This window comes from Empidonax traillii, unplaced genomic scaffold (assembly GCF_003031625.1).
Source record: "Empidonax traillii isolate 1590-97213 ecotype Southwest subspecies unplaced genomic scaffold, ASM303162v1 scaffold459:size589781, whole genome shotgun sequence".
NCBI lineage: Eukaryota > Metazoa > Chordata > Aves > Passeriformes > Tyrannidae > Empidonax > Empidonax traillii.
Window position 1 is genome coordinate 532659 of NW_020955652.1, and position 17645 is coordinate 550303.

The 17645-nt window shown below is 60.6% G+C and overlaps 2 protein-coding genes across 5 annotated transcripts; one reads left to right on the forward strand and one right to left on the reverse strand.

Annotated features, from left to right (window-relative positions):
- Positions 1-4893: 4893 nt before the first annotated feature.
- Positions 4894-12607, forward strand: INPP5J (inositol polyphosphate-5-phosphatase J). Its single transcript, XM_027895386.1, has 12 exons — positions 4894-5247; positions 6059-6169; positions 7599-7707; positions 8266-8382; positions 8454-8629; positions 9197-9308; positions 9691-9800; positions 10101-10290; positions 10518-10655; positions 10993-11085; positions 11293-11397; positions 11519-12607. The coding sequence occupies exons 1-12, from the start codon at positions 5000-5002 to the stop codon at positions 12137-12139; spliced, it is 2130 nt and encodes a 709-aa protein (XP_027751187.1). The 5' UTR covers positions 4894-4999; the 3' UTR covers positions 12140-12607.
- Positions 12608-12706: 99 nt separating this feature from the next.
- Positions 12707-15395, reverse strand: PLA2G3 (phospholipase A2 group III). 4 transcript variants are annotated; one of them, XM_027895390.1, is made up of 8 exons: positions 14963-15395; positions 14757-14889; positions 14548-14682; positions 14237-14451; positions 13976-14149; positions 13738-13867; positions 13504-13638; positions 12707-13343 (listed from the first exon to the last, which is right to left on the reverse strand). In XM_027895390.1, exons 1-8 carry the CDS (start codon positions 15393-15395, stop codon positions 13136-13138), a joined length of 1563 nt encoding a protein of 520 aa, XP_027751191.1. In that variant the 3' UTR covers positions 12707-13135. The 4 variants fall into 4 exon arrangements, with proteins under 4 accessions (XP_027751191.1, XP_027751190.1, XP_027751189.1 ...); XM_027895389.1 differs by having other exon boundaries at positions 12707-13340; positions 13976-14451; XM_027895388.1 differs by having other exon boundaries at positions 13976-14451.
- Positions 15396-17645: the final 2250 nt, after the last annotated feature.

A 17645-nucleotide genomic window follows, 5' to 3' on the forward strand; every position in this document is an offset into this window, starting at 1 on the left:
ATCAGGCCCTGTGGCAGTGGGTGCCAGGCTGCCCACTCACCTCCAGCTCCTCATACTGGTGGCTGAGAAGCACAAGCTCAGGGTCAGCACCGGGCAGGTGTTTCATCTCCAGGTTATGGCTGGATGATGCATCAAGGAGCAGACAGCACTGGGCAGGACCACGCAGCCCCTGTCCCATGACATCCCATTCCATCCTCCATCACATCTATACTGTCCTCTTTCCCCTATGTCACATCGCATTTTCTCCCATCCCATCCTGTTCTGTCCTACGTCATATCATCCCATTCTCCATCCCATCCCCCAGCCATCCCGTCCTCCACTTTTCACACAGCCCTATCCTCCACCTGATCCCTCCCTCAGCCCATCCCATACTCTCACACCCTGTCCCCTCGCATCCTGTCCCGCCCCCGTCCCACCCCGTGCCCTCCTGCAGAGCCCCAACGCTGCTGCCGCCGCCGCCGCCGCCGCTGGGTACTAGAACGGGATGTCCTGGGTGACGAACGCCTTCACCTGCGGAGAGCGGCCGGCCCGGCCCGACCCGGCTCAGAGCGGGGCGGCCCTGGCTCCCCGCGTCCCCCGGCCCCGCTACATACCTCGCTGAGGCGGTTCAGCCGTCACCCGCCGCAGGTCTGCGGAAGGTACACCCCGTCAGGCACCCGGCGGGCACCGGCTCACCTCCGGCGCTGCCCGGGCGCCCCGCCCGCGCTCACCTCCACCTTGCCCCGGGCCAGGTCGCGCAGCGCGGCCGCGCGGAGCTGGGGGAGCTCTGAACAGCACCGCGCCGCCAGCGCCGCCGCCAGCAGCACCCACAGCCCCGGCCCCGGCAGCGCCGCCCGCATCGCCCTCTCCGCCGCCACGTCCGCCCGGCCCGCTCTCTTGCACGGCCCCGCGCCTGCGCAGCGGCGCGCGCACACCGTGCACACGCTCCCGCAGGCGCACGCGCGCACATAACCACCACGGACAGCCGTGCACGCGCACAGCGCGCACGCGCGCGGAACGCGCTGAAACACCCCGGGGCAGCCGGGGCTGCGCGGGCACGCACGGCGGTGCGCGCTCACACGGCTGCACGCGCACACAGGCACGGGCATGTGCCCACGCAGTCTGCGCAGAAGCGCACAGATACACACAGACACACTCGTACCCTCCCTCCCGTCACTCCCAGCTGTGCCTATGCCAGGGCACATCAGCACACACAGCAGTGCACAGAGACACCAGCACCGGCAGTTACACGTGCAAATGGTGTGTGCACACACCGCTATACATGTGTGCCCAGCTCTGTGAACACACACAAGTGAGGCACATGCAGCTCTGCATGTGCAAACCATCATGTACCCCTGCATGCACACACCCACCCCACACACACTCTCCACACTGCAGCTGCACACAAACACCCCCACAAAGGCACGTGCTGGACACAGGTCCTGGGGTCCTGGACTGGCTGAAGCCAGGGACAGCTCTGGGGTCTCCCTGGTCCTGCTCAGACAGGGCCACCCAGAGCCAGGGGCCCAGGACAGTGTCCAGTCACTTTTGCAAAGGATGGAGACTGCATAGGTCCCTGGGCAGGAAAAAAGTGTTTCCTGATGTGCAGAGGGACACTCCTGTATTCCAGTTGGGTCTGGTCCTGCCAGTGACTCTGGTCCTGCCACTGGGCACCACTGGGAAGAGCCAGGCTTCATCCTTTCTGCTTTCCTTTGGATATTTATATACATGGATGAGATATGCCTGAACTTCCTCTGCTCCAGGATGTACAGTCCCAGCACTTGCAGCTTCTCCTCGTATGAAAGATGCTCAAGCCCACCCTTCTTGGGGCTCTTTACTGGGCTCCCTCCAGTAAGTCCATGTCTCCTGAACTTGCTCTTCAGTGCCCTACACTGGACAGAGTGCTCCAGGAGTAGCCTCACAGCCACGTCTTTGACCTCCTGTGACCTGCTGACAAATATCCTCGATGCAGCCCAGGATATCATTCACCTGCTTTGCCCTGAGGACATGCTAAGCTTATAGTCAATGTGGTGTCCTCTAGCCCCCAGCCCCCCTGCTGCAGAGCTGCTTTCCAGTTTGGTGGCCCCCAGCATGTCCCGATGCTGAGGCTGTTCCTCCCCAGGGGCAGAACTCTGTACATTCCCTGGTTGAACCTCAGGAGATTCCTGCCAGCCCACTTCTCCAGCTTGTCCAAGTCCCTCTGGATGGACACATGACCCCCTGGTTTGTTAGCCACTACTCAAGGTTTGCTGTCACCTGCACATTTGCTGCCCCACTATCCAAGGAATGAGGATGTTAAACAGGCCAGGGCCCAGCACAGACTCCTGTGGACACTGTGAATGACCAGCCTCCCATGAGACTGTGTCACTCACCACCACTCCTGGATCCAGCCTTCCTGCCTCGACCTCTTACTTATCCAACCTGTAGACCAACAGCTTCTCTAGGAGGACCAGATGGGATGCAGTGCCCAAGGCCTCCCTGCAGTGCAGGTGGACACTGTCCCCTGCTGTCTGTGTCTGCTGGCGGCTCGCTCTATCACGAAAGGGGTCAGGTGGCCAAGCAGGACCTCCCCTTGGACGAGCTGATCTGACCTCTATGAATTGTTGTTCATGTGTCCAGCAATGGTTTCCAGGACTTGCTCTGTCACTTTCCCAGGATGGAGGTGAGGCAGATCACTCTTGGGTCTCTGGATCCCTCTTTACACCCCTCCAGAAGCCAGCAGTGACATTGGCTCTCCTCGGTCCTGTCCCATTTGTCACCATTGATCACAGTGTTCCTGTGATGGCAGGAGCCACCTTCACCACAACGCCCTTGATGCTTATGAGTCAACCCCACAGGGACCCAGGGCCCTTGTCCCCTCCTACCAGGATCCTCCTCTACCTCACTCCATACTTCACCAAGATCCCCCTCCTCCTCAAGCTCCAGCCTTCCCTGAGTGCTGGCAAGTACAAGCTGAGGGCAAGACATGTCACCTGGTCCCCCATTCCCTCTAGGCGCGCGCACACACACACACACACACACTCTCACACACGTGTGCGTATGCACCCCGAGCACAGGTGTTCATACGTGCCTGTGCTGCACTGGAGCACTGTGCTTGTTTGGAAGTAAACCAGCATGAGAAATTAACCCAACTTAAGAGAGATTACAAGTCAGAGTTACAATTTACTAAAAAGATTACAATAAATGCAATGATACAGAGAAAAACTGGTTTTAACCCACAAAAACAGATGTATAACCCTGCACCATGGGACAAAAACAGAACGGTGTTTGCCAACCCCGGTGCTGAGCACCACGTGGCTCCCACTTGGTGCAAAGTAAAAGAAAACCTGCTGGTCCCGATGATGACTGCAGTTCTGTCAGAGTTCTGGTCCTCCTCTGGATCCAATGAGTGGCACCAGAAGTCCCAAACCCCGAAGGTTATGTATGCTCAAGTTCAGGTGGGAATGCCCAGTACCTCCACCAGGGCAGGGAGTTTCACAATGGGTGATTTAACTCTGTGAGTCATGGGATATTTTTGGAGTCTTTGACGGGCTGGGTGATGCAGCTGCCCATTATGCCAGCCCAAGGTTAGCAGAGATGACCCCTCAGGCTGGGGATAAAGGTATTAATGCTTTTCTGGAGGGGAGTTATCACAGCTGAGTCATTGAAGTGCATATAGAAGAACACTCCAGCTGCATCCACACTGCTGGTTTGTTTAACACCCAGCTTGTAGCCTGAGGTGTTAGGTGTGCCCTGGGCACCTGCTGCAAACAATCCATTTATTACCAGTCCATCAGAAGGGTGTAGAATACACAGTTTTGGTTGTATCCACATAGTGATAAACTAGTCCCAGCCTTTGTAACTAGGACAAGCACAGGGGCACTGCTGTGCACAGGCAAAACAGCACCCCCGGCCCCAGACACATATAGATACAGCCAGACAGCTGCACCCACAGCTTCACACACACAGCCACACACACCACTGCACGTAGAGCTGCACACACACATAGCCACACAGAGCCGCACACACACAGAGCTACACACAGAGTCACAAACATAGCTTGCACACACAGCCACAAACAAGCAGCCGCACACGCTCACAGCTGCCCAAGGGTGTGCATGCACCCCTCGTCGCAAAAACTCCACAGCAAACCACAGGCACGCCTGGCATATGCTGACACAACAACCACCGTGGTGAGCACAGCTGCACACACAATAACGCACTAAGGCCGATAGGCAAGCAGGGGCAGACTTGCATAGGCAAGGGCAGGTGTGCAAGGACAGGTGTGCACTTGCAATGGCTGTTGTGCACGCGCAAAGGATGTGTGTACATGTGTACATGCAGGACTGCAGTACATGTGGAAGGCTGGTCATCCACGTGCAAAGGCGATTGTGCACACACAAAGACAGGTGAGCAGGTGTAAGGACAGGTGTGCAGATGTAAGGAGAGGTGAGCAGGGACAGGTGTGCAGACGTAAAGACAGGCTGGTGGGGGCAAAGGAAGGGGCGCGTCTCGGGCCAGCCCGTGCGGGGGCGGTGCGCCAGGTGCGCGGGGCGGGGCTGCCGCTGCGCCTTTAAAGTGCCGCGCAGGTGGCGGGTGTTGGCGTCATGGGGTGGTGATGTCACGTGGCGGGGCCGCAAGGTGCGCGGGGCCGGGCCGGGGCTGCTCCGGTCTCCGCCCGCCAATGGACCCGGCCCAGTGCGGCATCGCCGACCGGGGCTCAGCCGTCGGCGCGGAGTCCTGGTCCGGCCTCCCGCGCGGCCTCGGGAGCGCGGCCCGGCCGCCGCCCGACGCCGGGGCTTCGGCGGCGCGTTTCTTCGGCGGCGGTGTCCCGGTCGCCCGTAGGAGCTCCCGGCCGGACACCGCCTGTGACTCCTTCGGGCACGGCTGCCCGCGGCGCGCCGGGCCCGAGGAGCGCCCCCTGGGCCGGACCCCATCCGAGGGGCTCCCGCTCTCGGCCCTGCTGCCCCCCGCGCCGGGCGGCCCAGTGTCTCCAACAGCGGTCGGCCGGGCCGCCTTCCCCGCGCCGGAGCGGCGGGAGATGCTACCCAAGGCGGAGTCCAGCGACCACATCGCGGCCTGGGCGGGCCCCGCCGTGCCCCGCGCCCCCGCGCTGCCCAAGGCCGTGTCCAGCGAGTTCCTCGCCGGCGGGCGGGTGGGCTTGGCCCCCCGAGCGGAGCCGGGCGAGCTGCCCCTCCTCGGCCGGCCCCTCGGCCACCCCGGCTCCGGCGATGGCTGCGATCGAGGGCCGGACTGCTCGGGACGGGCCCCGGAGGACGGCGCGTTCCGGTGAGCGGGGCCGCGGGGGGATCGCGGGGACAGGGGACGCGGTGCCGAGGTCCCCCGCTGTGCGCTGGAGCTGCACCTCTCCTCCCCACTGTGGAGAATTCAGCTGGAGAATTTGGGGTGCGGGACTGCAGTCTCGCGCGGGGAGAATGCGTGGTGCCGCTCTCCGTGGGGGATATCATTAACAGAGCCGCGGGCTACCTGCCCCCGCTGTCCCCGAGCGCTGGGACTTGCCTGGGCGCTGCCCTCCCTCCCTGTTGAAACATGTCCCTGTGACTGAGACGACTCCTGGCTGCTGCCAAATGAGCCCGCGGGCCCTTTGCTGGTACCCGTTGCGCAATGGCATTGATGTTTTGTGAGGGATGTGGCTTTGCGCTGCTGAAGGACACCACTGCGGGGCTGCAGAACCGCTGTCACATGTGCTGCCCTGGCTTTTAGGGCTGGCAGGGGCTGAGGACTGAGATCCGGGTCTTTCTTGCTAGGAGCCTGAGCTCCTGCTGTGATTCCTGGGGAAGGGAGAGGAAGCAGTTTTCTTGAAGGCTGCCTGCTGTGCCAGCATGCCTGTGGCAGCTAACGGTGATGAAAATGAGGGCTCTTTGTGCTGGTTTTTAGAATTATCAGGTGCAAGTCCTGGGGGAATTTGGAAGGAGGGACCTGTCTCCCTCAAATGGGAGTTAAGGTGTATGTGCCCTGATTAAGCTTCAGCTACTTCTGTTGCCAGCAAAAAGCTTCCTTGGTGAAGCTGGGGGCTGAACAGAAGACAAGAACCCCTCTGAGCTCCAGTATTAGCCTGTTCTTTCTTTGTCCTCCCAAGCATCACAGTGGTCACCTGGAATGTGGGCACAGCCATGCCCCCAAACGATGTGACATCCCTGCTGCACCTCAACACAGGCGAGACAAACGATGTGGACATGATCGCCATTGGGTAAGAGAGTGAGGTGCAGGGCCCCCTCCCCTGCCCTGCTGTATCCCTTTTCAGGGGATCCCCACAGCCCTGGTGCATGAGGAATGGGAGAGCTGCAGCCTCAGCCTCCCTGTATCCCAGGAAGCAGGGAAGTGTGTGCATCACAAGTGCTAACGTATCAGAAAAGGTGATGGAAAAATTAGCTCCTGGTAGAATGTGAGTGCTGAGAGGAACAAAACTCTTGAGTACTGATTAGACTTGAATCCTCAATGAGCCTGAGGCTGGCTGTGCCAGGCCAAGTAAGCCATGGCAGTCTTTGGGTCAGGTCTGTCAAGGCATTTAACTCACCCTGAGTCCTCTGGGAGTGTTTTCCTCCTCTCTGCTTTTGTGCATGGTATATAGGCCTCAAGGGCATAGATCTGTTCTCCCACAGCTGGATTGGCTCCGTGCCCCTGGTACATGGAGCTGCTGGTAAGGCAGTGCTGTGGTGAGATGAGCTTGCCATCATCTGAGCGCAGACTGGTCTCTTGAGGTCTGTGGTAGTGTGTGGATTCCTGCCAAGGCCAGGGCTGCGCTGTCTTTGCACAGGGAGCAGGAAGTAGTCTCTGCCTGCAGGTGTGATATGGGAGAGCTGGATCTGCTTCCAGGAGGCTCCTAGGGACTGCTCTGGAGCTCCTAGCCTTGGTGGAAGGCTGCCAGAGCTACAACACTGTGTTGGAGCCAATCTCCCGGTCCCCTTGGCCTTGTGGACCAGCAGGATGGGATTGTGTGGGCTGTGGAGATGAACCTGAGCTGGGTGAGGGGTGTAGCTGACAGCATGGGATGTGCTGGGACCGTGTTAGGTCCAGGGTAGGATATCCTGCAGTCCTTACCTCCTGGCATCTCTGGCTGTTTCCTTCCTCTGACCTGTGTCTTTGTGCACCAAGCACCTGATATTTTTGGACAAGACACTTCTTGATTTTGCTGTTCTCTGTGGACATTCTTCCTTCTTTTCATTAATTGCTGAGCTGGGAGGAGCACTACTAACTTTCTGGTTGCTGTTGCTCCGAGCTGTGTGGCTCGAATGCATCTGGACACCCTGCGCTGGTGAGACTTGACTTCTTTATAAAGACTGATTTAGCTGAAAGGCCCTGTAAGCCCCTCTTGCACCTTGAGATGGGCTTTAGGCTGCTGCCCAGCTCTGTGCAGCTGAACTGCTTCTGCTTTAGAAAGGGCCAAGGCCTCCTGGGTTCAGGGCCACTTGTGCCTCCTGCCAGCATGTGATCCAGCATCGCTGGAGCAAGGACGTGGCTGGTTTGTGCTCTAAACCCAGAGTCTTCCCTTGAACTGCCCTTCCCACCCCGTACTGCTCCCCAGTACTGTGCTTTGGCAACTCTCCCAAGGAGTTCTCACTACCTGAGACACAGACACTTTCCTGGTGTGGCTGAGGGACCTATCCCCTTCCTCCCAGGCTGCAGGAGGTGAACTCCAAGATAAACAAGCGCCTGAAGGATGCCCTCTTCACAGATCAGTGGAGCGAGCTCTTCATGGATGTGCTGAGTCCCTTCCATTTCATCCTGGTAAGGAGTCCTAAAGGAGCTGGAAGCTGGTGTTCCTTCTGCCTGCCAGGCAGGTGTGCCACAGGGAAGGAAGAGTTGGACTGCAGGGCAGAGGGAGGTGCGGTGGGAGAGCTGGCTGGAGAGATAGCCTGTAGCCTCCAAACAGTGTGTGGGGGCCAGTGCTGCACCTCAGCAGTGAGCTGTCTGGCTTGTGCCACCCTGCTCCTTTTCCTGTGTTTATGATTCCCTGCTGGTGCTTTGGGGCCACTTCTTACTGCGCACTGCATCGAACCAGGGTGTGGAGGTCAATGTGGGAACTGGTCTGTGCTGCTGACAGCAGCCTATGGGCCCAGAGGCAGGTTTGGCTCCTGGAGGCACTCGCCCCAGAGCATCTGTAAGCCTAGCATCTCTGAGGCTCAGGCTTGGCTGTCAGTGTTCAGGAGGGTGTGTACAGATCTCTGAACTGAACATGCTATTAGTCACCTGCAGGATGGGGAGGGCACGCGAAGGATGGAAGTGCTGGCTCATGGCCCCTATGGGCTCTCTACCATCCTGCTCCAGCCCCTGTTCCCATTCCAGGTCAGCACAGTGCGGATGCAAGGTGTGATCCTGCTGGTGTTTGCCAAGTACTACCACCTGCCCTTCCTGCAGGACATCCAGACAGATTGCACCAGGACAGGGCTAGGGGGCTACTGGGTGAGTGTGGCCCTGGGGGAAGGTGGCAAGGGGCTGGCTTCCCAAGGAGTCATGGGATCCTCTCGGTGCAGGGCAACAAGGGTGGGGTGAGTGTTCGTCTCTCCATCTTCGGCCACATGGTCTGCTTCCTGAACTGCCACCTGCCAGCACACCTGGAGAAGGCGGAGCAGCGCAAGGAGGACTTTGCCACCATATTGCACATGCAGCAGTTTGAGGGGCGTGTGGCCAATGGCATCCTGGACCATGAGTGCGTACCCTGCCACTTTGCTCCCCAGTCTGGGCTCTAGTGTCAGCCCCAGTCCTTGACCCCCTCCATGTAGGGTCTGATCTCTGCATCATAGCACAGCTTGGAGGTCAGGTCTTGCCTGCAGAACTGCAGAATTTTCCCATGGCCTAGTGGGAACTCAGCATGCTGGGATAGGTGTTTAGAGGGGTCTTTGGTCTCCCATAAGGCACATTCAGGCCTGGTGCAGCTCCTGCTGTACTAGCCTGGTTGCGGTTTGGGACTGGTGAGGTGGAGGGCCCAGCTCTGCACAGCCTGTGGTCTGACTCTGGTGGGTGCCTCACTGTAGAAATTTCCACCCTTGGTTTCAGCTCAGGGCAGTCTGTCTGGCTTGGTTAATGGTGCCTAGTCCCACCTTGCAGAATCCTGGCAGCTGGCCAGGCTGCTGGCTGAGTGCTGACCTGTGCCAGTGCTCCCAAGAGCACCTGTGCTGTGAGCTGAGGCTGCACGCAGGCTGGGGACATTTTTTCCCCTGCTGTCCCCAGCTCCAGTAGCCTCAGCCCTTTCAGACTGTTGCCCTCCCTCCGACAGCCTCGTGTTCTGGTTTGGGGACCTTAATTTCCGCATCGAGAGTCTGGACATCTGCTTTGTGAAGTATGCCATCGACAGCAACGTTCTGAGCCAGCTCTGGGAGAAGGACCAGGTGAGGGATGGGCATGTTCCAGATTCCAGATTCCACTGGGCCCTGAGCAGTGTTTGACTCTCCCCAAAACTGCCTGTGCAGTTGTGGGACAGGACATGTTCCCTTGCAGCCCATAGGTATGAGGAGCTCTGGCTCTCTTGTCTCTGTGGGGAAGGGGCAGCAGAGTCCCTGGTCAGACTGAGCTGGGCACATGCTCCCCTTATCAGTGTGAGGAAGACCCAAGGCACTGGGTCTACAAACTGGCTGCTGGCATAGAGGGACAAACCCTGAGAGCTGTGGGAGCTGGCAGGAATGGGGCAGGGATGTGACTGTGTGTGAGAGCAGAGAAATCTTGGTCTGGCTGTGGGGGCTGGTGTGCTTCTTTACCTCTTCTTCCCCACAGCTGAACATTGCCAAAAGCACCTGGCCTGTTCTCAGAGGGTTTCAAGAGGGACCCCTGAACTTCCCACCCACCTTTAAGTTTGATGTTGGCACCAACCAGTACGACAGCAGGTAGGAGAGCAGAGCTGGGCCTGAGCTGGGAGAGAGGGATGGAGGAGCAGTGAGGCTCAGGACCAGAGTGGATGCTTGTGCGGATGGGTGGGGGGAGCAGTCGTGCTGAGGCAGGCATGGGCTGGACTGGGACACAACTGCAGTGCTGGTGCCAGTGCATCTCACCCTGCAGCCACATCGAGCTGAGTGGTGAGATGAGCTGCACCCCCTGCCCACACATGCTGTAGAGCCAGGGGGAGGCAGTTTGGGTCAGAGCCCACTGCCCCTGCCAGGCAAGAGATGCCCCTCTGTGCCCTGTAGTGCCAAGAAGCGAAAACCTGCCTGGACTGACCGCATCCTGTGGAAGATTAAATCTCCCAGCACAGGGCTGGGGGCAGGCAAGCACCTGCCCAGCCAGGGCGTGCTGTCGGTGAGCCAGCTCTGCTACTGCAGCCACATGGAGTACACTGTCAGCGACCACAAGCCAGTAGCTGCCATCTTTGCTGTGCAGGTGAGCACTGTCCAGGGCTGCTGGGAACACAGGCAGGATCTGCAGGGGTGGGATGCCCAGCTTGTGTGGGGGGAGCTTTACCTCTCTTTGGCAGACTCGGCTGCCTTGCCCCTGGCTGGGGACTGCTGTGGGTGTATGCACAGGGGCCCAGACCCAGAGAGGTGCCACTGGGCAACAGGGGCAGCTCTTTGCCATGACCTTGCTTACTATGTACCTGTCTCTGACAGTTTGCTTCCAAGGTGGACAAGCCCCCGGTTGAGATTTATGTGGCTGACGAATGGAGCAGGCCTGAGCAAGCAGTTGTCAGGTACAAGATGGCTGTTGGCTTCCACCGGAGCTCCTGGGACTGGATAGGACTCTACCGGGTAGGGGCTTGGGGGCTGCTGGGGCTGGAGGGAGTGGGGAGCACTGCACAGCACTGCGGGGGTCCCTTCTGAGCTACCCCCCAACATGGGTGCATGGCATGGAGCTGTGCCCTCCCTTCCCCTGGCAGCATGATGTGGCCCTGCTTCAGGAGGCTCAGGTCCAGCAGTTCCCTCTTACTCCCTGTTCTGCAGGCCCCACAGGGCCCTGGTACACCCGGGGGGTGCGAGGCAGCTCTGGGTCTCGCTGTGTAAGCAGAGAGTGAAGGCCAGGCATGGATGATGGTGCCAAGTGGGGCTGATGTTCCCCCACTCACCTATGTTCTCCTATATAACACAGGTAGGCTTCCGGCACCCTAAAGACTATGTGTCTTATGTCTGGGCCAGGAGCGATGATGGGGAGCGCTGCCTGGAGAAGCAGCTCTGTGCACAGGTGAGCTGCAGCCAGCCCTGCTGGCACATCTGCCCCACTGTGGGGGAACAAGGGCCTCTTCGTGCCCCTGGATGGGGGTGGAGAGCACCTTATTGCTTTGTGCTGAGCCTCAGGCAGCAAAGATTTGTGCTTTTGGCTGGGGCTGGAGGTGGGAAGGGGCACCCCCGTGCCCAGCTCTAGTGTCCACCAGGTGTCTCTGGGCTGCAGGTGATGTTCTCTGAGGAAGCGCTGCCCAAGGGGAACGGCGAGTACATCCTTGGATACTACAGCAACACTTCCAGCAGCATTGCTGGTGTGACTGAGCCCTTCCAGGTGAGCACAGGCAAGAGATGCGGGTGAGGGGGTGGGGGTTCCTGGCCGAGGGAGGCCAACTGCTGTGATACCCCACAGCCCCTCGGGAGGGTCAGCCAGCAGTGCTGATGCAGGGGTGCAGATCTCCCTCCCCAGGTCAGAGGAGGGCAGCAGCCCCACGGACAGCTCAGGCAGCAGCTCAGAAGAGGATGACAGTACACTTGTCCTGTTGGCCCCCAAATCCCGTAGCCCCAGCCCAGGCAAGATGAAACGGCACCGGAGCCGAAGCCCCAGCCTGGCCAAATTCCAGGGCCTCATCCTGCGGCCATCAAGCCGGGACAGGGGAACGAGCCGCAGCCCCTCTCCCCAGAGCCGCCATGGCCTCCCCAGGAATATCCCCACCATCCACGTACCCCACGAGGAGCTGGGATGCTGTGCAGCCAAAGGCAAGGAGCTGAGGCAGGCAGCTGACAGCCTGGAGGGCAGCTCTTTCTACCAGACTGTACAGGAGCAGGGTCACCCACAGCGTGTCTCCACTGACAGCCCACTGGCCAGGGCTGACCCCCGGAACCTGGGCCTGCTGCCTGCACTCCGCCTGGAGATGATTGACAAGGCCATGGGCTGGCAGCAAGAGAATGTGGATCAGGGCTATTATCCCTGCCGGAGGATGAGCCCCACCAGTCCCCCAGGCTGTGGCACCTCCCCAAAAGAGGGCTGCAGCCCCCAGGAACTGGACAGCCATAGCTGTGCCATGGGCCGCTGATGCAGCGGCCTCTTCCCTCCTCCCCCTAGCGCGCTCGCTGTGTGCTTTCCTCTGCCACTTTCCTGCTAAGACAACTCCTCCCTTATTTATTGCAGTGACTCCTCACCCCTGTTGTGTGCCTGGCAGGAGGGGTATTCCCCTCTGCTCCCCTCAGCCCAAGCTGCTCCCCAGGGCAGGGCTGGGAGATGACCCAGGGGAGAGTGGGGAAAGCTGGTCTAATGCAGTTTGGGGAGACCCTTCATGAACTTCCAAGTGCAGGATTCTTCAGTCTCATGACAGGAGTGCTGGCCTTGCACCCAGCGTGGCAGGGGAGGCCAAGGCAGGGCTCTGGCAAGAATGGTGATGGACACAGAGTGAAGACCGTCCCAAGGTAAACCAGAGATTAAAGCTTGCTCCTTCCCTGCTCTACCACTGTGCCTCAGCCTGGACATAGTGCAAGCAACAAAATAAACGATCCTGCCCACCCCAGCTGCACTGTGGTCACTGCCAGAGGGCAGGATCAGCCCTGGGTGGGGAAAGGCTGCAGCATGAACAGGGAGCAGAAGGTTCAGCCCTGGCACCATATACCATACTCTGACCATTCTTTATTTATCTTCTGCTGCATGCAGGGACTGACCCCAGCCCTCCTACTGTGCCTGGGCAAGAGGGTCAGGATCACACCTCACTGCTCAGGCTCCCCAGTTGAAGGGTCACAATTATAGGGGTGTGGGGCCCTGCCATCCCCCTGGCCCCAGAGTGCAACAGGGAAGAGGATGGGTTTCCCCTTTCCTGAGCCCTCCTATTTCCTTCCCCTTGCTTTGATGCTGGTGGATGGCAGCCACAGCTCCTTGAGTCTTCTCAGTCCCTCTGCCTGCTCTGGCTGTGGTCCCCAGTTCCATGCAGTCATGCTCAGTGCTATCCTTTGTCTCAAGGACCAGAAACCAAGCAGCTCCAGCCTGCAACTACTGCACAGCACATCTTCCTCCCCTTCCTTCCCAAGGCAGCACTGCTCAGGCATCATCGGGGCACTGTGTGGGGCTGAGCACCTGGCATCTGCTTCATGGCCAGGTGCTGGCGCTGCTCACAGCGGGTGCCTCCCTGGGCCTGTGTCTTCCAGTCTGGATGCTTGGTCTTGGAGCTCACATGAAGAGGGTCCCAATGCCTCAGGGTCTTTTTGAGCTGCTTTGCAGGTAAAAGCGCAGCCCTGGTCACTGTGGTACAGCTGCTGGAGAAGGAAAGCTGGCCATGTCGGTGTAACCCTGCAGCACTGACAGCCACTACCTGCTCTTGCAGCCTGCTCATGGCATGGCACAGCAGGGGCCAGTACTTACGCTCCTCGCTTAATGCCCCACTCAGGCCACAGCTCCTTGATTCTCTGCACTTACCTGTCCTGTGCCCCCCTGCCTGGGCTGCAGGCAGCAAGCTGCTCCAGAACAAAGCATTCTGTGGCAATGTGGTTAGCCAGGGCAGCTACCTCCATGTCACTGCAGTTCCTCACTCTGCGCAGGCACTGCGCCAGCCTGCAGGCACAGGAGGGCCGTGGTTAGCAGAGGCTGGCCAGGGCAGACATCCCACCTCCTCTGTCTGCACCCAGTGCCCTTTTCCTCCTGGACACACACCTGCGGGTGCAGTTGCAGTGGAGGAGTGTCTGGCTGTTCACGTTGTGCAGCTGGTACCTCACCTCGTGGGGTGCGATCTGGTGCTCACACTTACCTAGGTGCTTGTAGCACCTGCACACCCTGCCTGGGCCTGAGGACAGTGGGGAGGTGAAAGTCACCCCCAGCACATGCCCCCACTAGGCTGAGGCCTTGAGACACCCCAGCTGTGGTGCATGCTCTGCCCATGGCACCAGCTCACCCTGCTGCCCATGCTCCTCCACAGCAGGCACTGGGGTGGGCCCACTCCATGCTGTGGTCGGGCTGGGTCTCTCGCTGCCATCCCAAGGACAGGCCGAGCCCCCAGCTCCTTGCTCTGCTCCTCCCACTGTGCTCCTTGCTCCAGCTGGATCCAGTCCCAATGTGATCAGTGCTGTTGGGGGGCCAGGCTTCAGTCCTTGTTGCACAGCTTGGTGCCTGGCTGCGGGCTCAGCCTTGTCCCTGGCCAATGCAAGGATATGTGGGCCCTGCTGGGCTGTCTCAGGTTTCCGTGCCTGGCGGCGCCCCGGCTTTGGCCCCAGTTCCTGTCGGAGCCGCTTGTGCCCTGCTCTGGAGGAATTCCTTCCCTTACCCGGGGGCTGTGCAGCAGAGCTGCTTCTTTCCTCTGGGGGCAGGATAGGGTGGTACTGACTCTGCTGCAGCATCCTGGCCAGGGGCACTACACCGTAACGCTCACACCTGGGGACACCACATGCTGTGACGCCCTGCACACCAGCCCAGCCAAGCCATGCCCGGCAGGGCGCACTGAGAGCGGGGCCACCCTTAGGCACTCACCCGCCCCACCAGTGCCACTGGACGCACTCCTCGCTTTCTTCCAGCACGAAGCACGGCACCTCCAGCAGGTTGAAGAAGGTGACGCCGATGATGTTGGAGACGGTGTCGTTGACGGCGAGCAGGCACTGCCGGAACCTGCAGGCAGGGACCGGTGAGCAGGGCTGTTGTCCCCAGCCCTCCCGGTGCACCTCCCCTGGCCCTGGGCGCACCTGGCGTCGCAGTCGCAGTGGGACACGGTGTGAAGGCGGTAGTTGCGGATGCCGTAGTTGAACTGCAGCGCCGTGATCTGCGCCCAGCACTGGTCGTGCTCCCGGCAGCACTGATCAGGGCCGCGGAACAGCCCTGAGGAGGCGCCGGTGAGCGCGGCCCGGCGGAGGCAGCCCGGGCGCCCGCGCCGCCCCCCGCCGCCCCGTACCCAGGTCGCTCCAGTTCCCTGCCGAGTCCCCGGCGCCGCACCACAACGTGCCTGGCAGCGTCCAGCCCCGGCGGTGGCGTTGGCGTTGCTCTCCCACCTTTACGGGGTCGGTGCAGGCGGCGCGGCGCCGCCACAGAGCGGACAGGGCCCGGCGCAGCGCGGCCCCGGGCGCGGCGGGCGGACGGCGCGCGCAAGCGGCGCGGAAGGCGCGGGTGAGACGCGGGTCACGGCGGGCCCAGCAGGCGCGGAGGCGGCCGGGGGCGGCCCAGGCGCTCTCGACCAGCGCGGGCCCGGGCCCAGTGCCGGTGCCCAGGAACGCCACGTAGCGCGCACCGCCCGCGTCCGCCGCCTCCCGCGCGCACACGGCCCCGCTGGGCCAGGCGTGCGCACATGCGCACAGCGCGGCGCAAACTGCAGCCACGCGCGACCACATCCCACGCGCCGCCCCCCCCCCCCCCGCGCCCTGCTTTAAACCCTCGCGCGGGGCGGGCACGGCGCTGATTGGCCCGCGCCGAGCAGGTCCCGCCCCGCCCCGGGGAAGGGCGGTGGGAGCGGTCGCGGTGCCACCGCCTCATCGCCGGCACCCCCCGACCCCGGGCACCCCTCATCGCCGGCACCCCTCCCATCGCAGGCAGCCCCGACGGCGGGCACGTCCCCCCCCAGTCGCGGGCGCACCCCCCCCGTCTAGGGAACTCTCCCGTCCCGTTGGCCCCCATCCCACGCAGCCCCTGCTACAGGCACCCCCACCCCATGCACACTCTCCTTGGCACCCATGCATGTGCCCTCGCGTGCGTGACTGGGCACAGGTGTGTGTACAGGTGTCTGCACACTCACGTTGTGCACACGTGTACATGTGCACATTGTGCGTGTGCCCGTGTGCTGTGGGTGCCCAGTTGCACGCACCCACGTGGGCTGTAAGCATGCCCCTACCCACAGGCGCTGATGCAGTCAAGACACAGACCACTGTCCTGCCCGGCTCCTGTGGAAGGTGCCCATGGCCCAAGGCTGCTCGAGGCTTGAGGATGGAGCCTCCACAGCTTCCCTGGGCACCCACTGCTACTGCCTGACCTTCACAATACAAAGTTGTTTCCTGATGTTCAAAGGAACCTCCCATGTCCCAGTTTGTGCTCATTGCACTTTATCCTGGCACTGGGCACCACTGGAAAGAGATGAATTGTGGTCTCTTTGCACCCTCCCTGCCTGTGTGTTAACAGGATTCCCCAAACTTCTTCTGCTCCAGACTTAGTAGCCACAGGACAGGTGTTCCAGTTCTTCCACTACGGCTAGACTCACCCTAGCACGTCTGTACCTTGTCTGGGTGATCCCAGCTGGAACAGCACAGCCTCCTGCTGGTGCTCAGTGCCCGGCTCAGCCTAGTGCAGCTGGGGCTGCTGCCTTGAGGACACATTCCTGGCTCCTGCTCAGCTGGTGCCCAGCAGGATCCCAAGGTCCATCCCTGCAGAGCTGCTTTCCAACTGCTGGCCCAACCTATGCTGTACAATATGCACCTGGGAACTGGGATCTCTCTCCCCTGGAAATACCCCAGGAGGGTAGCTGGGGTGTGGGACAGATCTCAGCATGGCCAGTGGGTCTGGAAATCCCCATCTCACTGCATCACTGCTGTATCCCAGAGTCCAGCTGCACCTCTCTCTGCCAAAAGGGAGCTGAGAAGGGGCTGGAAAGAAAATGACAAAAGGAAGGATGGAAGGATGGAAGCAAAGAAGGAAGGACCACTATGATTCCACTGGTATGGCTTTTCTGTCCAGGGGCAGCCTGGGGTCAGTCACGTCCGTGTCCAGGCTGATGCTCTGCACTTCTGGAGTTCTCTAGGCCAGGGGGTTGGGAGGGGCAGTTTGTGGAGCCTCGTGAGCCCTAACCCAGGGACACCAGGAGCTGATGGATAGGGTTCAGCAGTGGAGGCTTATCGCACCTTATCAGGATTTCCCTGACAGCATGCACTGCAGAGGGCAGAGTCCACCCTGTGGTGGTGATAGGGTTACCCTGTGCCACCCATGATGTTGCTCCAGGTGTCTCAAAGGTCTCCCATGTCCTGTGGAAGGATGTTTCCACCCCAGGGGCTGTTTTCACTAAGCTGGATGAGGGCTAGCAGGGTGGGGGCTGGCATGCCAGCACTTGGGAAGGGCTCTGCTCAGGAGTACCCCAGCCCCAAGAGGACTATCTTTCCACCAGCCCACAGGGATCTACATCGAGATGCAGATCTACCATGGGGATTTGCCACACTGTACTGTGCTCCTGTCCTGTCCCCTGCACCTCTAGTAGTCGTGGGGTTCCCTGTGTGTGACTTGGGCCCCCTCATCTCCAGCACCCCTGGGACTGCCCCATGCCTGGGCTGTATTCACCGCTCCATGGGACCCCATGGGGAGGGCTCTATGGTGCACGGTGCAGCCTTGGCTGCTAAATGTGTGAGTGTGTCAGGGACTCAGGACCCAGTTTGGGTTTGTCTGGAAGATAACGGGATAAGCAGGGATCCCTGGTGCTCCGACCTTCACCGCCTAAGCAAGCAACCAGTGGGGAACAGGGCTGGCTTTCTGCCACAGAACTCCCCACTATGTAACCATGAGGCTACTGCCCTGCTGCTTGCTGCTAGTGTGAGGCTGGTGGCCTAGATGGACACCTGGGGCATGGGGCTCAGCCCTGGGCTACCCGCCCCATTGGGCAGCAC